Below are 25,788 nucleotides of genomic sequence, written 5' to 3'. Positions count from 1 at the left end.
TACATCTTTCCGCATTTCCCCTTTTACCAAGAGTGTTGAAAAAGGTGAAACAGGAAAGAGCGTGGGGGATTTTAATAGCACCAGACTGGCCTTGCAGAAGTTGGTACTCGGACCTGAGGGAAGACCTGTTGTCACAAGGCCCGTTCCTTCAGCCAGACCTGAACCGTCTACGTTTGATGGCGTGGTTCTTGAGACCAGAATTCTAAGAGACAGAGGTATCCCGAAATCGGCTATTCCTACCATGTTAGCTGCAAAGAAGCCAGTCACTGCAGCACACTGCTATAGAATATGGAAGAAGTACATAGACTGTTGTCAGCCTAAGGGTTGGAATCCCAGAGAGTTCCGCCTTACTAGACTTTTGAGGTTTCTCCAAAATGGTTTGGAAGGAGGTTTGAGACTGGGATACTTGAAGGTACAAGTCTCGGCCCTCTCTATTCTTTTCCAGCAACGTCTGGCGTCATTGCAGGAGGTCCAGACATTTTTACAGGGTGTGTTGAGGATGCAACCACCTTTTCGTCCTCCCACGGCCCCGTGGGATCTAATTTAGTGCTAGAATTTTTTAAATCAACAGTTTTTGAACCTTTGGAGAAGGCAGATCTGAAACACATGAGCTGGGAAGTAGCCTTGCTCCTAACTTTGGCTTCAGCGAGTAGGGTCTCAGAGTTAGGGGCTCTGTCGTGTAAAACTCCCTTTCTAGTTTTTCATGAATACAGAGCGGAGATCCGTACAAAAGCGGAGTTTTTACCTAAGGTGGTATCCGGTTTCCACATAAACCAGACGATTGTGGTCCCCTCCTTCCAGGGAGATGGGTATTAGCCTTGGATGTGGTCAGATCCTTATGGATGTACTTATAGGCCACAAATTCCATTAGGAAGTCAGACGCTTTTTTTGTTTTGTAAGATGGTCCCAGGAAAGGCTGGCCGGCTTCGAAACAAACTTTGGCCAGATGGATACCATTAGCCATAAAGCAAGCTTATCATTCTAGTGGTAAGAGAGTTCCATCTCGGATAGGTGCTCATACTACCAGATCAGTGGGTGCTTAATGAGCTGCTGCTAAAGGAGCCTCCACTTCCCAACTTTGCAGAGCGGCAACGTGGTCATCAGCACACACGTTTACTCGTTTCTACAAGTTTGATACACTTGCATCTAGAGATGCAAGGTTTGGACAGCACTCCCGCCTATGGAAGTATCAACTGTCTGAGATCTCCTCCAGTGTTCCCTACTGGATGAAAGAGAAAAGAGGATTTTGGTACTTACCGATAAATTCATTTCTCTGAATCCACTCGGGGACACTGGACGCCCACCTCGGTGCTGTCAGCCTGCGTGTATCTTGTTAAATTTAATTCAAACAGTTTGATATTATATTCATAGTTCTTGGTTGCTTTTTGATGTGTTGGTACGGTTTGTTCCTTCCAGTATGGCTTTGATTTTCATGTTCCCTCTTCTCTCCGTAAATTTTTCAAACTGGAGGGATTAGGGGCGTGAAGGGGGAGGAGCCAGCTGTGCATACTTTTTTTATTTAAATTAGTTTGGACTACCTCCAGTCTGCATCCTTCACGCCCCAGCTGTCCGAGATCTCCAGTGTCCCCGAGTGGATTCGTAGAAATGGATTTGTCGGTAAGTACCAAAATCCTCTTTTAAGTTGCTTAAATAGATGGCCTCAACCACCAGGGTTGGGTACAAATTAATGGGAAACTTGTTAAAGTTTATATTTGCCAGTTTTCTAAAATGGAAAACCAAAGCCACACATGCATAAAGAGCGGTGGAGCCTCCTCTTAATCGGAGGGAACGTTTGAAGGCAATTTTTGTTCTACCATTGCCTCGTTATTCCCCTAGCTTTTATAGGCTGCTTTTATACATGTGGATGTTTTGCGGTTTGCTCCCTATGTACGTTATACTTTATTTTTGTTTTGTAGACCTAAAATCGAAGTGTCCTAAGCCAAAAAAGACGTGTAAGAAGAAAGCGGGGAAGAGGCCTGCAGACTTAGAAGAGCCAAGATTCCTCTGTGTGGAGAATGAGAATTCTGTATGTATTGTGACTGCTTACTGATGAGATAGCCTCCTGGTTGTAAGACTGTCCCTGTAGTACTTGCTCATAGACAATACATTGTGTACCTGACATACTCTTTCCAATGCTGTTGAATAATATCCTACTTCTGTAGTTTGTGTGGTTTGGAATACTAATCGTTGTGTTTCCTCTTTAGATTCCTGAAACAACACCAAGTCTGTCGTCTGGTCTGGAGAGTGCACTAGAATATATGGAGAAGACCTATAGTACAATCACACCATGGTCTCGTCTCTGCTCCTTTGTAGAAGATCATTTAGATTTTGGAGACATGTGAGTAATAATGTCTTTTGATATAGGAAACCTTTTCACACACTAGGGCATTGTAGGTGACTCCCAGGTATTGCTGTAACATAGTTTCTGAGGCTGAAAAAAGACAATTTGTCCATCGAGTTCAACCTGTTAATGGTCTCCTACACTGAAATATTACATCATCTTTACTTAGCGTGTCTATGTATGAAAAAGTGTAAATAGGCAACACAAATAGTACTTTACCTGCCGTGGTTACTACTGGGCAGAAACTGATGTCATTTGGGGAATTTTTTCCAAATGGCCAATCTATTTGTTATGTCCTCCTTGTCCCCTAAGTCCTAAGAACTCACCATTCTAGCATGTTACGCTGCAGCTACCTTGCCAGTGATCCTGGCATGGTTTTATGGGACAAATGACAAAGCTGAACACTTCCTCATCCAGCAGCAGGGGGGTGCAGAGAGGATACGTTTACCCATGGTGGCAAGGCTTAGGAAAGCAAGAACTGATTCCACCTACTCGCTATAATTCCCCTGATCCTTTTTTAGTTGACAATATGCACAGCAAGGAGATCATAAATGGGGGGAATAGTCCTATAAACAGAAGACAACATTCATTACTGGGTGGTTTGGTCTGTGTTCCCCTTTGGCCTCAAAGGAATTTAATGGAGATGGCTACTCCACAATCCTTGTTCGATAACTGTCTATGGCATACTGCCCAAGACAACCGGACTACCCTGTTTGAGTGCGCTGCCAGCTCAAATGTTTCTCGTTGATAACCATAAACAGGCCTAGGTAGGAATGAGTGAACCATACTCAAGAAGATCAGCTAGTCCTGATAGGGCAAGACCTGAAAAGTTTATGGAATAAATTACTTGATTGTTTTCCAGATTTCCCTGGAGTATCCAGAGAAATGCTTCTGCTTGTGCAGCATTATCTTAGAATCTGGATTGGCATGGTTATTATGCTGTGAATTGTGGAGCCAGTGCTGTGAATGCCATATCTTAGACAGAAGAGTAGGGTGACTGATGGATAGGTAACATGGGAGTTGTACGGAGTAGGAAGATGCAGTCTTTGCTGTGTTTCTTCTGACACCAACTGATGAGCACACACAGTGACCAGCAGAGAATGTACTGGGATTGACCTACAAAGATTCCTGCAGTGTTTACTCTAGCATCCATAAGGGATATTGGGGGAGACTTAGTACGATGGAGTACAGACGGGGTCCAAAGGAGCCAGTGCACTTTAAATTTTCTTCACTGGGTGTGCTGGCTTCTCCCCTTTATGCCCCCTCCCACAGGCAGTTTAGAAAAAAAGTGCCCTCAGGAGAGGATGCACACCCTGCAGCTCCAGAGAGTTTTCTTCAATCTATTTTTATTGTTTGTTATTTTCGGTATGCTGTTTGGGCAACAGTATACCTGCACCATGGGTGTTGGGGGGGTCACCATCCTTGTGAGGTGCAGAGCCACTTCCTCGCTGAGGGGTTGTTGTTCAGCGGGGCTGTCACAGCCGCAGCACACCGCATACCCCTAACACTGCCTAAAGGTGACGTCTGTGGTGAGTACAAACCGGGGGCCCCGCTAGGGGGGGTCCCCTAGTTCAAAGTGAGGCTGAACGCGGGCGCTGCATAAGGGACACTCCTGGGGGGGGTCCCGCTAGAGCCTCTTGGGTAGACTGGCTATCAATCGCTTGAAATAGCACTTGTGAAATGTTTTTAAGCTGAATGGAGACATTGCCAGTATAAATATTCACTGTAGCGCCGGCGCTATTGGGGAGGGGGGAAACGGAGCTACCGCAGAGCGGGACCAGAGGCATTTTGGTGCCTTCCTCTGCTTAATGCAGCCACACACAGCGCTTCCTGCCTCACAAGACACACTGGAAAACTGGTACAGGGTGTAGCAAAGTGGGAGAGCCGCTATTGTACACTATCTGGGTCCTCTGTAGGACAGAATTTATTAGTGTTTACTGTGAAATAGTTAACTGACAACCTCACTGGGGCTGTGCTGGTGTCCTTCTCTCTCTGTGTCTCCTCTCACATACAGTAAGGCAGGCTTGCTAATATTACTGTCTGTGTGTATGTGTATGTTATTGTGCTTACTGTGAAACATGGGTAAACACAAGCTGTGCAGTGTATGCCACACCAGATTCTCTCCATTACATCTGATTCTGTTTCATGTGAAAAATGTAGCCAATCTTCACAACTCAGTGAAGAGGCTGGGGGAGAGTGTTCAGAGCCCACATGGCTAGGGTCTCTTAAAAGTATGATGCCTGATATGTCATCACAAATCACTGTTAATGTGCAGAAAACTCAGCTACTACAACAGGCTGTTGCAGATTTAGCTGCTAGGGCAGATGTTACACAGCCCCCCTCCTCTCATGCAGGGCCACTAAAGCGTGGTTTGCCTGCTCTACTATTTGACATAGATGACGATGTACAGGAGGATGGGGAGGACTTGGACCCTGTTAGTGGGGATCCTTATTCTGCTCAGGCTATTGAACCCCTGACTCTGGCTATTCGGGACGTGTCAAGCTCCCTCTAGAGAACGCTGCTTCACAGCAGTCGTTTTTCTTTACACAGAACAAGCCTAATGTCACTTTCCCTGATTCTGCATGACCTATTCAAGCTGGCCTGGAAAAATCCAGACAAAAAATTTCAAGTGTCAGAAAAGTTTTTGCACACTTTCCCATTTGCTCCTGAAGGTAAGAAATTTTGGGAGGAACCCCTGGGGGTTGATGTGTTAGTCTCTCGCCTGTCCAAAAAGGCGGTGCTGCCTGCCCCGGGCTCCTTCACCATAAAGGATCCTGGGGATAGGAAAATAGAAACTACGCTCAAATCTATTTAATTGGCAGCGGGTGTCTTGCAAAGACCGCAAAGGTTGCTGGATGACCAATGCCATTTATTCCTGGGCCACTCAAATTCAGAAGGGCCTCTCCGGGGCTATGCCTCTGGTCACTATGGTGACCCTCCTTAAGCACATTCAGGACACTACACGCGTCCTGTGTGATTCGCTTAAGGAGATGGCTAATATTAATGCTAGGACTTCTGCCATGGCAGTGTCGGCGCGCAGGGCCTTGTGGTTGTGTCAGTGGATAGCGGACGTTGAATCCAAATGCAGTGTGGAAACCCTCCCCTTCTCAGGGGAATGGCTCTGGGGCCCGCCGGCGAGACGCTCCTACCCGGGGCCGTCTTTTCGGTCCTTTCGGTCTAAAAGATTTCGATCTAAGACCAAAGGTGCCTCTAATGCGGCTAGTGGCACCAGAGGTAAGTCGAGAAAACCTACCAGCACCAGCTCTCAGGAACAGACCACCAGTTCTGCTTCCTCTAAGGCCTCAGCATGATGGTGCCCACTCACCCCGAGGAGATCTCGAGATGGGAGCTCGACTGCGTCACTTCAGCCGAGTCTGGGAGGCTTCCTGCCAGGATACCTGGTTCAGGGATCTCGTTTCTCAGGGCTACAAGCTGGAGTTCAACAGTTCTCCTCCCCATCGATTTTTCAAATCAAGCTTACCAGCTTTGGAAGATATGCTTGTTACGTTGCAACAGGCCATCCTAAAGTTGGTCCAGTCCCACGTCATTGTTCCAGTACCAATTCCACAACCAGGCAAGGGTTATTACTCCAACCTGTTTGTGGTGCCGAAATTGGACAGTTCGTTAAGGCCCATTTTGAATCTAAAGGCCTTGAATCCTTACCTGAAGGTGTTCAAGTTCAAAATGGAATCCTTGCGAGCAGTGATTGCGGGCCTGGAAGACCAGGAATTCATGGTTTCCTTGGATATCAAGGATGCCTATATCCATACTCCGATTTTGCCGCCTCTTAAGGCGTACCTGAGGTTTGCCCTGCTTGACAATCACTACCAATTCCATGCACTACCTTCGGCCTGTCCACAGCTCCGAGGGTGTTCACGAAGGTGTTGGCGGATATGATGTTCCAGCTCCGGGTCCAGGGAGTCCATATTGTTCCTTACCTGGACGATCTTCTGATCAAAGCAAGATACAGGGAGCTTTTGTTGCTCCATATCGACCGCACTATCCAACTTCTGTCACGCCATGGTTGGATCCTCAACTTCCAGAAGTCCCACCTGGAGCCGTCTCAGCGGCTTCTGTTCCTGGGGATGTTGCTGGATACTGTGGCCCAGAACGTATTCCTACCAGAGGACAAGGTGAGAGCACTTCAGGAGATGGTCCGCATGGTGCTCCGACCTACTCGAGTGTCCATCCATCTTTGCATAAGATTGTTGGGAAAGATGGTCGCCTCGTACGAGGCGATCCAATATGGGAGGTTCCATGCTAGGACTTTTCAGCTGGATCTCCTGAGCAAATGGTCCAGATCACATCTTCAGATGCACCGGATGATGCGGCTGTTGCCTCAAGCCAGGATTTCCCTCCTGTGGTGGCTGCAATCCTCCAATCTCCTGGAAGGCCGGAGTTTCGGGATTCAGGATTGGATCCTCCTCACAACGGATGCGAGTCTGAGAGGATGGTGAGCTGTCACCCAAGGGGCGCAGTTCCAGGGAAGGTGGTAAGCCCACGAAGCCCTCCTTCCGATCAACATTCTGGAACTTGGGGCGATCTACAAAACTCTGCTTCAGGCCTCTCCTCTGCTCAAGGATTGCGCAATCCAAGTACAGTAGGACAGCAGTGGCGTACATCAATCGACAAGGTGGAACAAAAAGCAGAGCCTACATACGAGAGGTGTCAAAAATACTCCTCTCGGCGGAAATAAATGCAAGAGCAACGTCGGCAGTCTTCACTCTGGGAGTGGACAACTGAGAAGCGCATTTCCTGAGTCGTCACGATCTCCACCCGGGGGAGTGGGGTCTCTGCCAGCAGGTGTTCCAACAGATCGTCCACCGGTGGGGCTGCCCACAGAGAGACATGATGGCTTCTCATCTCAACAAGAAGCTTCATTGGTGCTCAAGAACCCTCTCAGGCGAGGGCAGTATATGCACTGACGTCGCCTTGGCCTTACTGGCTGGTCTACCTGTTTCTTCCGATTCCGTTGCTCCCAAAGGTGCTCAAGCACATCAGACATCAGGGAGTCCAGGCAATTCTGTCCCGGATTGGCCTCGGAGGGCGTGGCTTTTCTGGACATGTCCGTAGAAGACACTTGACCTCTACCTCTCAGAAGAGATCTCCTTCAACAGGGACCGTTCGTTTAACCGGACTTACGGCGACTTCGTTTGACGGCATGGAGGTTGAGCGGAACATCCTAGCTCACAAGGGCCTTTCCAAGAAGGTTATTGCTACCATGGTTCAGGCCAGGAAACTTGTGACGTCAAAACACTATCATCATATCTGGAGAAGATATGTCTCTTGGTGCGAGGAATGCACGTATCTGCCTGCGGAGTTCCAGTTGGGACGTTTCTTATGTTTCCTGCAGGCTGATGTGGATAAGGGCTTACGTCTGGGTTCCTTTAAGGTCCAGATTTCATCTCTCTCCATTTTCTTCCAGAAGAAATTGGCAGTGTTGCCAGAAGTTTAGACCTTCTTGCAAGGGGTACTGCACATACAACCTCTTTTTGTGCCGCCTATGGCACCCTGGGATTTGAATGTAGTGTTGACATTTTTACAGTCTTCCTGGTTTGAACCTCTGCTGACGGTAGAAGATAAGTACCTCACGTGGAAGATGGTGATGTTACTGGCCCTGGCTTCTGCTCGTCGTGTCTCAGAATTGGGGGCCTTATAGTGTAAAAGTCCGTACTTAGTCTTTTATGAGGACAGAGCTGAGCTCCGGATTAGACAGCAGTTCCTGCCGAAGGTTGTCTCCTCGTTTCAGCTGAATCAACCTATTGTGGTTCCGTCCAGTTTTGATACTTCTGCTCCTTCAGAGGAATTGGATGCTGTGCGTTCCTTGAAAATTTATGTCAAGCAAACAGCTCATATCAGAAAGACTGATTCCTTGTTCGTGCTCTATGATGCGCAAATATAGGTTGTCCTGCTTCGAAGCAGTTTATTGCTCGTTGGATTAGGCTTACTATCCAAAAGGCCTATGTGTCGGCAGCCTTTCCTGTTCCTAAGTCTCTGAAAGCCCACTCTACGAGATCAGTGGGCTCTTCCTGGGCGGCTGCCCGTGGAGTCTCGGCCGTGCAACTGTACCGAGCTGCTACCTGGCCGGGGAAGCACACTTTTGTTAAGTTCTACATGTTTGACACCCTGGCCAAAGAGGATACTCAGTTTAAGCAGGCAGTGTTGCAGCAGTCTCTGCACGTTCCCGCCCATTCTGGAAGCTTTGGGACGTCCCCATCTTACTAAGGGGGTAATTCAGAGTTGATTGAAGCAGCAAATTTGTTAGCAGTTGGGCAAAACCATGTGCACCGCGGGGGTGCAGATATAACATTTGCAGAGAGAGTTGGGTGGTTTATTTCGTTTCTGTGCAGGGTAAATACTGGCTGCTTTATTTTTACACTGCAATTTAGATTTAAGTTTGAACACACCCCACCCAAATCTAACTCTCCCTGCACATGTTATATATGCCCCCCCCCCGCAGTGCACATGGTTTTGCCCAACTGCTAACAAATTTGCTGCTGCGATCAACTTTGAATTACCACCTAAGTCTCCCCCTCCTCCCTTATGGATGCTAGCGAAAATAGGATTTTTATACCAGTAAATCCTTTTCTCGTAGTCCAGAAGGGATATTGGGCGCTCGCCTCAGTGCGGTGACTTTTCTGCAGGTTCTCTTTTCTGTGGTTACCTGCTCAGCTGTTGCTGTAGTTGTTACCAGCTGTTGCTGGTCGTTATATGTTCATGGTGTGCTGGCATATCAATCTCACCACTCTTTGTTCTCATATTTCCTTCTCTCATATATGTCCTTTCTCCTTCTGGCACATTTTTACCTATAACTGCCTGTGGGAGGGGGCATAGAGGGGAGGAGCCAGCACACCCAGTGAAGAAAATTTAAAGTGCACTGGCTCCTTTGGACCCCATCTATACCCTATCATACTAAGTCTCCCCAATATCCCTTATGGACTGCGAGAAAAGATTTTACCAGCAGGTAACTAAAATCCTATTATTGTTTACTGGGCCACCTTCAGTCTCTCACTGAAGATGAGATCTATTGCTCTAGACTTAATAGCACTTCCTGTGTTTGCTCGCGTAGTCTCTCTGACAGCAGTTGCAAGAGCTGGAGCTTGGCGCAAATGTGGGGCAGGACGTGCTGTACCAATCTTGGCAGGAACAGTCTCGCCCCAAGGTGGTTACTACTGTTTACAGGTTTACTAATTGTGCAAACATGGGGAGGCATTTACACATACATTATACATAACATAAACGGTTGAACGTGGCTGTTTATTGGAAGGCAATAGGATCTCATTTGGTTCCTTTATTGAATATGTCTGGTACCCACCTCTTGTTGAATCTAAAGGGGGCAAGAGGAGTAAAAAGTGCTCTGACCAAACTTCATAAAAGTGCTTATTTATTACCCATAAATTAAATGTGCACAGTGTATTGAGTTTGGATGGGATGGTGACTTAGATCCTCATGCTCATTTTCCTTCATTGATATTTTGGGTTTAACGGTGTTATCAATAATATTATACTTTTTTCTTCTTCTTCTTTTATCTCCAAGGCCCGTGGAGGATATGGAAGAACTTGAACTTGTGGCAGAAGTTCAGGTTGGGGACATTGGAGAGCTTTGCAGTGTGCAGTCAGGAATGTACAGAAGAGACAGACACTGGAGATTCCAGAAATCAGGTGAGCAGTGCAGGCAGTCTGGTTTCTGGTAGACTATCATTGTGTGCGTATAGTTCCTTTTTTTGTGTTAGTTTTTTTTCTTTAAAAAAAAAAAAGGAATTGCTGCTGTCACCTTAAGATGACTTTAGTTTACTGGCCTATTTTGTCTTAAATCCTGCAGCGTACCTTGTTTTTGTCAGTCTTCCCTTCTTTGTGCCATAACTTTAAATGATCAGTCAGCGTCTTTATTATATTTTGGTATTGTATCCAGTACAATAAATAAGTTATCTGAAGCTCCTTTTAATTCTTATTACCAAGTGAATAGATTTTAGTTGCACTGGTTAATAATGCTTCTGTAACACACATGCTTGTCTCCAGGGGGAATGCAATGAATTGGTCACATGTTCCATTAGTTTGGCTTTCCCATCCTCCCTACATCCTTTTGCTGTGTGTTGTTGTACTGTAAGAGTGTTCAGCAAGCAGTCAACTACCTAAACAGTTTATATACCGTTGACCCTTTATGGCATAGAGAGTAATTTATATGCTGATTTTCCTCTATACACTTGGTGTAATTGAATCACACATAGGGGAGCATAAGGCACTTGCAGTCCTTGGTGGAGCTCTGTTCCCTCTGTACAGGTGTTTAGCATGCCAGTACTTCTTGTGCTTCTTGCATACGTTAGGTAACAAAGTAGCTGTGAATGAACATATGAGCGTGGGCTTCCATAGAGTTGTACCTAGGGTGCAGAGGCTGTTTAGAGAGATGCAGGTTTGTTTAGTCTTTCTGCTACAGTATATAACAAGGTGAAAGCTCTGGGACCTACCACAGCTCACGCAAAGGCTACTCCAAGGTGTGTTAAAGTACTTATGAATGTTTAATTTCAAGCTGTTTCTTGTACAGTCATAGGCATGGCACAGAGCATAGTTTGTGTGCTTAGTTCTGGTCTGAGCGCCATGCAGTATAGCCCCAAAGTATACTATTCTTCCATAACCATATTCAAAAGGGCAGCGGTCAGTCTATTTGTCAGAATAGACTCCTTCCCCGATATGCTTAGTTCAGTTACCTGCGCACACGTTTTTCGAAGTCCTCTGCGTAAGAGAGTGTGTATATGTGTGTATGTGTATATATATATATATATATATATATATATATTAGTGATGTGCACCGGAAATTTTTCGGGTTTTGGATTCGGTTCCGCGGCCGTGTTTTGGAATCGGACGCGTTTTGGCAAAACCTCCCTGAAATTTTTTTGTCGGATTCGGGTGTGTTTTGGATTCGGGTGTTTTTTTACAAAAAAAACTCAAAAACAGCTTAAATCATAGAATTTAGGGGTCATTTTGATCCCATAGTATTATTAACCTCAATAACCATAATTTCCACTCATTTTCAGTCTATTCTGAACACCTCACAATATTATTTTTAGTCCTAAAATTTGCACCGAGGTCGCTGGATGACTAAGCTAAGCGACCCAAGTGGCCGACACAAACACCTGGCCCATCTAGGAGTGGCACTGCAGTGTCACGCAGGATGGCCCTTCCAAAAAACACTCCCCAAACAGCACATGACGCAAAGAAAAAAAGAGGCGCAATGAGGTAGCTGTGTGAGTAAGCTAAGCGACCCTAGTGGCCGACACAAACACCTGGCCCATCTAGGAGTGGCACTGCAGTGTCACGCAGGATGGCCCTTCCAAAAAACACTCCCCAAACAGCACATGACGCAAAGAAAAAAAGAGGCGCAATGAGGTAGCTGTGTGAGTAAGCTAAGCGACCCTAGTGGCCGACACAAACACCTGGCCCATCTAGGAGTGGCACTGCAGTGTCACGCAGGATGGCCCTTCCAAAAAACACTCCCCAAACAGCACATGACGCAAAGAAAAAAAGAGGCGCAATGAGGTAGCTGTGTGAGTAAGATAAGCGACCCTAGTGGCCGACACAAACACCTGGCCCATCTAGGAGTGGCACTGCAGTGTCACGCAGGATGGCCCTTCCAAAAAACACTCCCCAAACAGCACATGACGCAAAGAAAAAAAGAGGCGCAATGAGGTAGCTGTGTGAGTAAGCTAAGCGACCCTAGTGGCCGACACAAACACCTGGCCCATCTAGGAGTGGCACTGCAGTGTCACGCAGGATGGCACTTCAAAAAAATAGCCCCCAAACAGCACATGATGCAAAGAAAAATGAAAGAAAAATGAGGTGCAAGATGGAATTGTCCTTGGGCCCTCCCACCCACCCTTACGTTGTATAAACAGGACATGTACACTTTAACGAACCCATCATTTCAGCGACAGAGTCTGCCACACGACTGTGACTGAAATGACTGGTTGGTTTGGGCCTTGCACAAACTGGCTCTACAGAGGCAAGATGTCCACCTCCTCCTCATCGTCCGATTCCTCACCCCTTTCACTGTGTACATCCCCCTCCTCACAGATTATTAATTCGTCCCCACTGGAATCCACCATCTCAGGTCCCTGTGTACTTTCTGGAGGCAATTGCTGCTGGTGAATGTCTCCACGGAGGAATTGATTATAATTCATTTTGATGAACATCATCTTCTCCACATTTTCTGGAAGAAACCTCGTACGCCGATTGCTGACAGGGTGAGCGGCTGCACTAAACACTCTTTCGGAGTACACACTGGAGGGAGGGCAACTTAGGTAGAATAAAGCCAGTTTGTGCAAGGGCCTCCAAATTGCCTCTTTTTCCTGCCAGTATACGTACGGACTGTCTGACGTGCCTACTTGGATGCGGTCACTCATATAATCCTCCACCATTCTTTCAATGGTGACAGAATCATATGCAGTGACAGTAGACGACATGTCCGTAATCGTTGGCAGGTCCTTCAGTCCGGACCAGATGTCAGCACTCGCTCCAGACTGCCCTGCATCACCGCCAGCGGGTGGGCTCGGAATTCTTAGCCTTTTCCTCGCACCCCCAGTTGCGGGAGAATGTGAAGGAGGAGCTGTTGACGGGTCACGTTCCGCTTGACTTGACAATTTTCTCACCAGCAGGTCTTTGAACCTCTGCAGACTTGTGTCTGCCGGAAAGAGAGATCCAAGGTAGGTTTTAAATCTAGGATCGAGCACGGTGGCCAAAATGTAGTGCTCTGATTTCAACAGATTGACCACCCGTGAATCCTGGTTAAGCGATTTAAGGGCTCCATCCACAAGTCCCACATGCCTAGCGGAATCGCTCTGTTTTAGCTCCTCCTTCAATGTCTCCAGCTTCTTCTGCAAAAGCCTGATGAGGGGAATGACCTGACTCAGGCTGGCAGTGTCTGAACTGACTTCACGTGTGGCAAGTTCAAAGGGTTGCAAAACCTTGCACAACGTTGAAATCATTCTCCACTGCGCTTGAGTCAGGTGCATTCCCCCTCCTTTGCCTATATCGTAGGCAGATGTATAGGCTTGAATGGGCTTTTGCTGCTCCTCCATCCTCTGAAGCATATAGAGGGTTGAATTCCACCTCGTTACCACCTCTTGCTTCAGATGATGGCAGGGCAGGTTCAGGACTGTTTGCTGGTGCTCCAGTCTTCGGCACGCGGTGGCTGAATGCCGAAAGTGGCCCGCAATTCTTCGGGCCACCGACAGCATCTCTTGCACGCCCCTGTCGTTTTTTAAATAATTCTGCACCACCAAATTCAATGTATGTGCAAAACATGGGACGTGCTGGAATTTGCCCAGATGTAATGCACGCACAATATTGGTGGCGTTGTCCGATGTCACAAATCCCCAGGAAAGTCCAATTGGGGTAAGCCATTCTGCGATGATGTTCCTCAGTTTCCGTAAGAGGTTGTCAGCTGTGTGCCTCTTATGGAAAGCGGTGATACAAAGCGTAGCCTGCCTAGGAACGAGTTGGCGTTTGCGAGATGCTGCTACTGGTGCCGCCGCTGCTGTTCTTGCTGCGGGAGGCAATACATCTACCCAGTGGGCTGTCACAGTCATATAATCCTGAGTCTGCCCTGCTACACTTGTCCACATGTCCGTGGTTAAGTGGACATTGGGTACAACTGCATTTTTTAGGACACTGGTGAGTCTTTTTCTGAGGTCTGTGTACATTTTCGGTATCGCCTGCCTAGAGAAATGGAACCTAGATGGTATTTGGTACCGGGGACACAGTACCTCAATCAAGTCTCTAGTTGCTTGTGAATTAACGGTGGATACCGGAAACACGTTTCTCACCACCCAGGCTGCCAAGGCCTGAGTTATCCGCTTTGCAGCAGGATCACTGCTGTGATATTTCATCTTCCTCGCAAAGGACTGTTGGACAGTCAATTGCTTACTGGAAGTAGTACAAGTGGTCTTCCGACTTCCCCTCTGGGATGACGATCGACTCCCAGCAGCAACAACAGCAGCGCCAGCAGCAGTAGGCGTTACACTCAAGGATGCATCGGAGGAATCCCAGGCAGGAGAGGACTCGTCAGACTTGACAGTGACATGGCCTGCAGGACTATTGGCTTTCCTGTGTAAGGAGGAAATTGACACTGAGGGAGTTGGTGGTGTGGTTTGCAGGAGCTTGGTTACAAGAGGAAGGGATTTAGTGGTCAGTGGACTGCTTCCGCTGTCATCCAAAGTTTTTGAACTTGTCACTGACTTCTGATGAATGCGGTCCAGGTGACGTATAAGGGAAGATGTTCCTAGGTGGTTAACGTCCTTACCCCTACTTATTACAGCTTGACAAAGGCAACACACCGCTTGACACCAGTTGTCCGCATTTCTGTTGAAATAATTCCACACCGAAGAAGTGATTTTTTTTTTTGTATTTTGACCAGGCATGTCAATGGCCATATTCGTCCTACGGACAACAGGTGTCTCCCCGGGTGCCTGACTAAAACAAACCACCTCACCATCAGAATCCTTGTCAATTTCCTCCCCAGCGCCAGCAACACCCATATCCTCATCCTGGTGTACTTCAACAGTGACATCTTCAATTTGACTATCAGGAACTGGACTGCGGGTGCTCCTTCCAGCACTTGCAGGGGGCGTGCAAATGGTGGAAGGCGCAACCTCTTCCCGTCCAGTGTTGGGAAGGTCAGGCATCGCAACCGAAACAATTGGACTCTCCTTGGGGATTTGTGATTTAGAAGAACGCACAGTTCTTTGCTGTGCTTTTGCCATCTCAACTCTTTTAAGTTTTCTAGCAGGAGGATGAGTGCTTCCATCCTCAGGTGAAGCTGAACCACTAGCCTTGAACATAGGCCAGGGCCTCAGCCGTTCCTTGCCACTCCGTGTCGTAAATGGCACATTGGCAAGTTTACGCTTCTCCTCAGACGATTTAGATTTAGATTTTTGGGTCATTTTACTGAGCTTTATTTTTTTTGATTTTACATGCTCTCTACTATGACATTGTGCATCGGCCTTGGCAGACGACGTTGATGGCATTTCATCGTCTCGGCCATGACTGGTGGCAGCAGCTTCAGCACGAGGTGGAAGTGGATCTTGATCTTTCCCTATTATACCCTCCACATTTTTGTTCTCCATTTTTTAATGTGTGGAATTATATGCCAGTAATAGATCAACATATAATACTGGTGGTCACTGGTCAGCAAAACTCTGCACTGTACTCCTCCTATATAATACTACTGGTCCCCAGTCCCCACAATAAAGCAGTGTGAGCACAGATATATGCAGCACACTGACTGAGCACAGATAATGAGCGTTTTTCAGGCAGACAACGTATAATACTGGTGGTCACTGGTCAGCAAAACTCTGCACTGTACTCCACCTATATAATACTGCTGGTCCCCAGTCCCCACAATAAAGCAGTGTGAGCACAGATATATGCAGCACACTGAGCACAGATATGGAGCGTTTTTCAGGCAGACAACGTATACTGGTGGTCACTGGTCTGTAAAACTCTGCACTGTACTCCTCCTATATAATACTGCTGGTCCCCAGTCCCCACAATAAAGCAGTGTGAGCACAGATATATGCAGCACACTGAGCACAGATATGGAGCGTTTTTCAGGCAGACAACGTATACTGGTGGTCACTGGTCAGCAAAACTCTGCACCGTACTCCTCCTATATAATACTGCTGGTCCCCAGTCCCCACAATAAAGCAGTGTGAGCACAGATATATGCAGCACACTGAGCACAGATATGGAGTGTTTTTCAGGCAGACAACGTATACTGGTGGTCACTGGTCAGCAAAACTCTGCACTGTACTCCTCCTATATAATACTGCTGGTCCCCAGTCCCCACAATAAAGCAGTGTGAGCACAGATATATGCAGCACACTGAGCACAGATATGGAGCGTTTTTCAGGCAGACAACGTATACTGGTGGTCACTGTCAGCAAAACTCTGCACTGTACTCCTCCTATATAATACTGCTGGTCCCCAGTCCCCACAATAAAGCAGTGTGAGCACAGATATATGCAGCACACTGAGCACAGATATGGAGCGTTTTTCAGGCAGACAACGTATACTGGTGGTCACTGGTCAGCAAAACTCTGCACTGTACTCCTCCTATAATACTGCTGGTCCCCAGAATAAAATAAGAATTTACTTACCGATAATTCTATTTCTCGTAGTCCGTAGTGGATGCTGGGGACTCCGTAAGGATGCTGGGGAATAGCGGCTCCGCAGGAGACTGGGCACAAAAGTAAAGCTTTAGAACTACCTGGTGTGCACTGGCTCCTCACCCTATGACCCTCCTCCAAGCCTCAGTTAGGATACTGTGCCCGGACGAGCGTACACAATAAGGAAGGATTTTGAATCCCGGGTAAGACTCATACCAGCCACACCAATCACACCATATAACTTGTGATCTAAACCCAGTTAACAGCATGATAACAGAGGAGCCTCTAGAAAAGATGGCTCACTACAGCAATAACCCGATTTTTTTTTTTTTTGGTAACAATAACTATGTACCAGTATTGCAGACAATCCGCACTTGGGATGGGCGCCCAGCATCCACTACGGACTACGAGAAATAGAATTATCGGTAAGTAAATTCTTATTTTCTCTGACGTCCTAGTGGATGCTGGGGACTCCGTAAGGACCATGGGGATTATACCAAAGCTCCCAAACGGGCGGGAGAGTGCGGATGACTCTGCAGCACCAAATGAGAGAACTCCAGGTCCTCCTCAGCCAGGGTATCAAATTTGTAGAATTTTACAAACGTATTTGCTCCTGACCAAGTAGCTGCTCGGCAAAGTTGTAAAGCCGAGACCCCTCGGGCAGCCACCCAAGATGAGCCCACCTTCCTTGTGGAATGGGCTTTTACAGATTTTGTCTGTGGCAGGCCTGCCACAGAATGTGCAAGCTGAATTGTACTACAAATCCAACGAGCAATAGTCTGCTTAGAAGCAGGAGCACCCAGCTTGTTGGGTGCATACAGAATAAACAACGAGTCAGATTTTCTGACTCCAGCCTTCCTGGAAACCTATATTTCCAGGGCCCTGACAACGTCTAGCAACTTGGAGTCCTCCAAGTCCCTAGTAGCCGCAGGCACCACAATAGGTTGATTCAGGTGAAAACGCTGAAAACCACCTTAGGGAGAAACTGAGGACAAGTCCTCAATTCCGCCCTGTCCGAATGGAAAATCAGATGAGGGCTTTTACAAGATAAAGCCGCCAATTCTGACACGCACCTGGCCCAGGCCAGGGCCAACAGCATGACCACTTTCCATGTGAGATATTTTAACTCCACATATTTAAGTGGTTCAAACCAATGTGACCTTTGGAACCCAAAAACTACATTTAGATCCCAAGGTGCCACTGGAGGCACAAAAGGAGGCTGTATATACAGTACCCCTTTCACAAACGTCTGAACTTCAGGGACTGAAGCTAGTTCTTTTTGGAAGAAAATTGACAGGGCCGAAATTTGAACCTTAATGGACCCCCATTTCAGGCCCATAGACACTCCTGTTTGCAGGAAATGTAGGCATCGACCTAGTTGAAAATTCCTCCGTCGGGGCCTTACTGGCCTCGCACCACGCAACATATTTTCGCCAAATGCGGTGATAATGTTTTGCGGTTATATCTTTCCTGGCTTTGATCAGGATAGGAATGACTTCATCCGGAATGCCTTTCTCCTTCAGGATCCGGCGTTCAACCGCCATGCCGTCAAACGCAGTCGCGGTAAGTCTTGGAACAGACAGGGTCCTTGCTGGAGCAGGTCCCTTCTTAGAGGTAGAGGTCACGGATCCTCCGTGAGCATCTCTTGAAGTTCCGGTTACCAAGTCCTTCTTGGCCAATCCGGAGCCCGAATATAGTGCTTACTCCTCTCCATCTTATAATTCTCAGTACCTTGGGTATGAGAGGCAGAGGAGGGAACACATACACTGACTGGTACACCCACTGTGTTACCAGAGCGTCTACAGCTATTGCCGGAGGGTCCCTTGACCCGGCGCAATACTTGTCGAGTTTTATAAACATGTGGAAGACTTCTGGGTGAAGTCCCCACTTGCTGACAGTGCTATCACATGATTTTCCGCCCAGCGAAGAATCCTTGCAGCTTCTGCCATTGCCCTCCTGCTTCTTGTGTCACCCTGTCTGTTTACGTGGGTGACTGCCGTGATGTTGTCCGAATGGATCAACTCCGGGTGACCTTGAAGCAGAGGTCTTGCTGAGCTTAGAGCATTGTAAATGGCCCTTAGCTTCAGGATATTTATGTGAAGTGATGTCTCCAGGCTTGACCATAAGCTCTGGAAATTCCTTCCCTGTGTGACTGCTCCCCAGCCTCGCAGGCTGGCATCCGTGGTCACCAGGACCCAGTCCTGAATGTCGAATCTGCAGCCCTCTAGAAGATGAGCACTCTGCAACCACCACAGGAGAGACACCCTTGTGCTTGGTGACAGGGTTATCCGCTGATGCATCTGAAGATGCGACCCGGACCATTTGTCCAGCAGGTCCCACTGGAAAGTTCTTGCGTGGAATCTGCCGAATGGGATTGCTTCGTAGGAAGCCACCATTTTTCCCAGACCCCTTTCATTGATGTACTGAGACTTGGCTCGGTTATAGGAGGTTCCCGACTAGCTCGGATAACTCCCTGACTTTCTCCTCCGGGAGAAACACCTTTTTCTGGACTGTGTCCAGGATCATCCCTAGGAACAGACGACGAGTCGTCGGAATCAGCTGCGATTTTGGAATATTGAGAATCCAATCGTGCTGCCGCAACACTACCTGAGATAGTGCTACACCGACCTCCAACTGTTCCCTGGATCTTACCCTTATCAGGGAATCGTCCAAGTAAGGGATAACTAAAATTCCCTTCCTTCGAAGGAGTATCATCATTTCGGCCATTACCTTGGTAAAGACCCGGGGTGCCGTGGACCATCCATACGGCAGCGTCTGAAACTGATAGTGACAGTTCTGTACCATAAACCTGAGGTACCCTTGGTGAGAAGGGTAAATTGGGACATGAAGGTAAGCATCCTTGATGTCCCGAGACATCATGTAGTCCCCTTCTTCCAGGTTCGCAATCACTGCTCTGAGTGACTCAATCTTGAATTTGAACCTCCGTATGTAAGTGTTCAAGATTTTAGATTTAGAATCGGTCTCACCGAGCCGTCCGGCTTCGGTACCACAACAGTGTGGAATAATACCCCGTTCCCTGTTGCAGGAGGGGTACCTTGATTATCACCTGCTGGGAATACAGCTTGTGAATGGCTTCCAAAACTGCCTCCCTGTCAGAAGGAGACATCGGTAAAGCCGACTTTAGGAAACGGCGAGGGGGAGACGTCTCGAATTCCAATTTGTACCCCTGAGATATCACCTGAAGGATCCAGGGGTCTACTTGCGAGTGAGCCCACTGCGCGCTGAAATTCATTGAGACGGGCCCCCACCGTGCCTGATTCTGCTTGTAAAGCCCCAGCGTCATACTGAGGGCTTGGCAGAGGCGGGAGAGGGCTTCTGTTCCTGGGAACTGGCTGATTTCTGCAGCCTTTCTCCTCTCCCTCTGTCACGGGGCAGAAATGAGGAACCTTTTGCCCGCTTGCCCACGAAAAGACTGCGCCTGATAATACGGCGTCTTCTTATGTTGAGAGGCGACCTGGGGTACAAACGTGGATTTCCCAGCTGTTGCCGTGGCCACCAGGTCTGAAAGACCGACCCCAAATAACTCCTCCCCTTAATAAGGCAGTACTTCCAAATGCCGTTTGGAATCCGCATCACCTGACCACTGTCGTGTCCATAACCCTCTACTGGCAGAAATGGACAACGCACTTAGACTTGATGCCAGTCGACAAATATTCCGCTGTGCATCACGCATATATAGAAATGCATCTTTTAAATGCTCTATAGGCAATAATATACTGTCCCTATCTAGGGTATCAATATTTTCAGTCAGGGAATCCGACCACGCCAACCCAGCACTGCACATCCAGGCTGAGGCGATTGCTGGTCGCAGTATAACACCAGTATGTGTGTAAATACATTTTAGGATACCCTCCTGCTTTCTATCAGCAGGATCCTTAAGGGCGGCCATCTCAGGAGAGGGTAGAGCCCTTGTTCTTACAAGCGTGTGAGCGCTTTATCCACCCTAGGGGGTGTTTCCCAACGCACCCTAACCTCTGGCGGGAAAGGATATAATGCCAATAACATTTTAGAAATTATCAGTTGTTATCGGGGGAAACCCACGCATCATCACACATCTCATTTAATTTCTCAGATTCAGGAAAACTACAGGTAGTTTTTCCTCACCGAACATAATACCCCTTTTTGGTGGTACTCGTATTATCAGAAATGTGTAAAACATTTTTCATTGCCTCAATCATGTAACGTGTGGCCCTACTGGAAGTCACATTTGTCTCTTCACCGTCGACACTGGAGTCAGTAACCGTGTCGGCGTCTATATCTGCCATCTGAGGTAACGGGCGCTTTAGAGCCCCTGACGGCCTATGAGACGTCTGGACAGGCACAAGCTGAGTAGCCGGCTGTCTCATGTCAACCACTGTCTTTTATACAGAGCTGACACTGTCACGTAATTCCTTCCAACAGTTCATCCACTCAGGTGTCGACCCCCTAGGGGGTGACATCACTATTACAGGCAATCTGCTCCGTCTCCACATCATTTTTCTCCTCATACATGTCGACACAAACGTACCGACACACAGCACACACACAGGGAATGCTCTGATAGAGGACAGGACCCCACTAGCCCTTTGGGGAGACAGAGGGAGAGTTTGCCAGCACACACCAGAGCGCTATATATATACAGGGATAACCTTATATAAGTGTTTTTCCCCTTATAGCTGCTGTATTTTTAATACTGCGCGTAATTAGTGCCCCCCTCTCTTTTTTAACCCTTTCTGTAGTGTAGTGACTGCAGGGGAGAGCCAGGGAGCTTCCCTCCAACGGAGCTGTGAGGGAAAATGGCGCCAGTGTGCTGAGGAGATAGGCTCCGCCCCCTTCTCGGCGGCCTTATCTCCCGTTTTTCTGTGTATTCTGGCAGGGGTTAAATTCATCCATATAGCCCAGGAGCTATATGTGATGCATTTTTTGCCATCCAAGGTGTTTTTATTGCGTCTCAGGGCGCCCCCCCCCCAGCGCCCTGCACCCTCAGTGACCGGAGTGTGAAGTGTGCTGAGAGCAATGGCGCACAGCTGCAGTGCTGTGCGCTACCTTGTTGAAGACGGGACGTCTTCTGCCGCCGATTTTCCGGACCTCTTCTGTCTTCTGGCTCTGTAAGGGGGCCGGCGGCGCGGCTCTGGGACCTATCCATGGCTGGGCCTGTGATCGGTCCCTCTGGAGCTAATGTCCAGTAGCCTAAGAAGCCCAATTCACTCTGCACGCAGGTGAGTTCGCTTCTTCTCCCCTTAGTCCCTCGATGCAGTGAGCCTGTTGCCAGCAGGTCTCACTGAACATAAAAAACCTAAAACTAAACTTTTCACTAAGCAGCTCAGGAGAGCCACCTAGTGTGCACCCTTCTCGTTCGGGCACAAAAATCTAACTGAGGCTTGGAGGAGGGTCATAGGGGGAGGAGCCAGTGCACACCAGGAAGTTCTAAAGCTTTACTTTTGTGCCCAGTCTCCTGCGGAGCCGCTATTCCCCATGGTCCTTACGGAGTCCCCAGCATCCACTAGGACGTCAGAGAAAGATATTTGCACTGCAGCCCCCTGAAACAAAGTGAGAGGACGCCAGCCACGTCCTCTCACTATCATTTCCAATGCACGAGTGAAAAATGGCGGCGACGCGCGGCTTTATATAGAATCCGAATCTCACGAGAATCCGACAGCAGGATGATGACGTTCGGGCGCGCTCGGGTTAACCGAGCAAGGCGGGAAGATTTGAATCTGCCTCGGAACCGTGTAAAAAGGGTAAAGTTCGGGGGGGTTCGGATTCCGACGAACCGAACCCGCTCATCACTAATATATATATATATATATATATATATACACACACACACACACATCCTAAATGCTTGGGACCACATTTATTTTGGATATTGGATTTTCTCTTACATCCTAGAGGATACTGGGGTCCACATTAGTACCATGAGGTATAGACTGATCCACTAGGAGCCATGGGCACTTTAAGAAATCAATAGTGTGGGCTGGCTCGTCCCTCTATGCCCCTCCTACCAGACTCTCTGCTGACAGGACACTGAGCTCCTGAGGGAGCCATTCGCAAGCCTCACCCCGGCGCAGCGTACCCCCCCCGCAGCACGCCGCCACCCCCTAACAAAGACTGAAGACAGAAGAGTGGTGAGCGCCGGCGTCCCGGTTAGCGGGTCACCGGCGGGAATGGCGGCACAAGTGTGGGAGCGCAGCTCTGAATACAGGCTGCGCTCCAGGGGGCTCAGAAGGCACACACTGCAGTGTGTCCCGCTGTGATGGGCGCGCTGAGCCGCCATTGATACCATCACTGGCCACAACTATCTAACAAGGGTTTTAACCCTTGGTTGGACATTATATTACCTCAGGCCAGTATAATAAATGCGAGAAGCCGCCCGCCATTACAGGGGGCGAGGCTTCACTCAGAGCGGATCCTACAGCTCTCCGATGCCATTTTCCCTCTGCAGCTCATACAGGCAGCATTCACGGAAGCGTAGCTCCTCCAAAAGGACTCCAAGTCTCCTCAGCGGTACCAGGGGATCTTAGTGAAGGAGGGGGGGGGAGCAGTGTTAAGATTATAAGCACTACTGAGATGTTAGTTCTTGCGACCCAGCTGAGTTTCACTTTTGCTAAAGGGGCGCTGTGTGGCTGGCTCTGACTTCTGTGTCTCTCTGAAGACCCTGCCTACATATACTGTGTTTTCACCTGGTGTGTGTGTGTGTGTTGTGTGTGTGTGTGTTGTGTGTGTGTGTGTTGTGTGTGTGTGTGTGTGTGTGTGTGTGTAGGTGTCTCTTCACAATCATGTCCAGGGACTGTGTTTCTTGTACAGCGGAATGTCTCTCATCCCCTGGGGACTCGCTACCCTGTACCCAGGATAGTGCTCACTCTCAGTCCAGTGGGGCTGAACCCCCATGGTTAGCTTCCATAAAAGAGATGACTTCTAATATTTCCACTAAACTGTCTCATAATGAGAAGGAGACGCAATTCTTACGGCAGTCTATGGATGACCTGATAAAATAGGATTTTAATACCTACCGGTAAATCCTTTTCTCCTAGTCCGTAGAGGATGCTGGGGACTCCAGAAGGACCATGGGGTATAGACGGGATCCACAGGAGACATGGGCACACTAAAAGACTTTGACTGGGTGTGAACTGGCTCCTCCCTCTATGCCCCTCCTCCAGACCTCAGTTATAGGAACTGTGCCCAGGGGAGACGGACATTTCGAGGAAAGGATTTTTGTTAAACTAAGGGCGAGACATACCAGCTCACACCACAAACACACCGTACAACTGGATTAGCAGGAATACCAGATAACAGTATGAACTAACGACAGCAACAAGCTGAATATAACTGATACACAACCTTCGTGTAACCGAAATAACAAGTATCAATACAATTGCAAGTAACAGTCCGCACTGGGATGGGCGCCCAGCATCCTCTACAGACTAGGAGAAAAGGATTTACCGGTAGGTATTAAAATCCTATTTCTCTAACGTCCTAGTGGATGCTGGGGACTCCGTAAGGACCATGGGGAATAGTCGGGCTCCGCAGGAGACAGGGCACTTTAAGAAAGAATTAGGATACTGGTGTGCACTGGCTCCTCCCTCTATGTCCCTCCTCCAGACCTCAGTTTGAATCTGTGCCCGGACAAGCTGGGTGCACCTTTAGTGAGCTCTCCTGAGCTTGCTAAAAAAGAAAGTATTTTGTTAGGATTTTTTATTTTCAGAGAGATCTGCTGGCAACAGACTCTCTGCTACGTGGGACTGAGGGGAGAGAAGCAGCCCTACTCACTAGAAGATAGGTCCTGCTTCTTAGGCTACTGGACACCATTAGTTCCAGGGGGATCGTACACCGGAACGCACCCTTGGTCGTCCGATCCCGGAGCCGCGCCGCCGTCCCCCTCGCAGAGCCAGAAGACAGAAGCCGGCGTGAGAAGCAAGAAGACTTCGAAATCGGCGGCAGAAGACTCCAGTCTTCATATGAGGTAGCGCACAGCACTGCAGCTGTGCGCCATTGCTCCCACACTAAACCCACACACTCCGGTCACTGTAGGGTGCAGGGGGGGGGGGGGGGTGCCCTGGGCAGCAATTGGGTACCTCTTGGCAAAAAGCAGCATATATACAGTTGGGCACTGTATATATGCATGAGCCCCCGCCATTATTTTACACACAAAACGCGGGACAGAAGCCCGCCGCTGAGGGGGCGGGGCTTCTTCCTCAGCACTGAGAGGAAGCTCCCCAGGCTCTCCCCTGCAGAATCACGGTAGAAAGAGGCTAAAAAGAGAGGGGGGGGGCACATAAATTTGGCGCAAAAACAGTATATACAGCAGCTACTGGGTAAACACTAAGTACTGTGTGACTCCTGGGTAATATAATAATAATAATAATAATAATAATTTTATTTATATAGCGCTCTTTCTCCAACAGGACTCAAGGCGCTTTACAGACATCAAAAACAATGCACATGATACAGAGGATTTGAGTAATACAACAATTGACAAGCAACAGACATAAAAGAAAACCTTAAGCCCACAGAAAGCATAACGCAGGATTGGTGCAGGCATTTTGGGTAATAACTTCCAAGGGTTGTGTATTCCACCCTCACAAGGTACCAGGTGCAGCAGCCATCTTAGGCGCTCGGCGTAGGATTACCCAGGGTGGGATAGTCCACCCCTAGAAGTGATGACACAAAATGGGGGTGATTTCAGAGTCCTACAGTTCAGAGTAGGGTTCCATCTAAACCATCAGGCCTATGTATTTTTCATCCCATCCACAAGTGTACCATATGGGGCAGCCATGTTGGGCGCACTTTGGAGGTTACACTGTGGGAGGTGAGCCATACAAGGGCCAAGTCATATATGGGAAAACTGATGCTTATGTAGTAGTATGATGTACCCTGCATGTAGGGCACAATGGAAAGGTGTGCAATCAGTGGAGGTAAACATTACAGGAAAAACACATGGTGGGGTGGAAGCGATCAATGGAGGAAAAAAAATAAAAAATAGCAGGTAACTAGTAGCAGAGTAGGATTGGGCTAACATTTTGATCAGATCTTAGTACGGGTGGGTAGGAGAATGTGGGGGGCATACTCAGTACTCAGAAGCAATGGGGATGTCCCTGCTGAACCTGGTCCTGTGCCCCACAGTTCCCTGTTCATCTTGGGGGTTAGGCCCGGGGGCAGGCTTGATGTTCTCAGCCAGAGAGGTGCTAAGCCTGGTCTTGGTGTTCTCATGTTTGATGCGAGGAGAGGCCACATAAAGTTCCTGCGTTTTGTGGTTGTGATGCAGTCCTTCTGTTATCTTGTTAGTTTG

General features: G+C 48.2%; 1 protein-coding gene across 2 annotated transcripts in view; it reads left to right on the top strand.

Moving 5' to 3' along the window:
* SCAF1 (SR-related CTD associated factor 1) overlaps window positions 1–25,788 on the top strand; it is a 210,739-nt gene that overhangs the window by 12,682 nt on the left and 172,269 nt on the right. For both annotated transcript variants that reach the window (XM_063942567.1, XM_063942566.1), the window contains exons 4-6: window positions 1,917–2,026; window positions 2,205–2,338; window positions 9,878–10,002. In XM_063942567.1, the coding sequence (XP_063798637.1) occupies window positions 1,917–2,026; window positions 2,205–2,338; window positions 9,878–10,002 (369 nt within the window). The remainder of the gene's footprint in view (window positions 1–1,916; window positions 2,027–2,204; window positions 2,339–9,877; window positions 10,003–25,788) is intronic.

This window comes from Pseudophryne corroboree, chromosome 10, assembly GCF_028390025.1.
Source record: "Pseudophryne corroboree isolate aPseCor3 chromosome 10, aPseCor3.hap2, whole genome shotgun sequence".
In the NCBI taxonomy this organism is placed as follows: domain Eukaryota; kingdom Metazoa; phylum Chordata; class Amphibia; order Anura; family Myobatrachidae; genus Pseudophryne; species Pseudophryne corroboree.
Note: the sequence above shows the minus strand (reverse complement) of the source record. Positions and strands in the feature narration are given on the sequence as shown.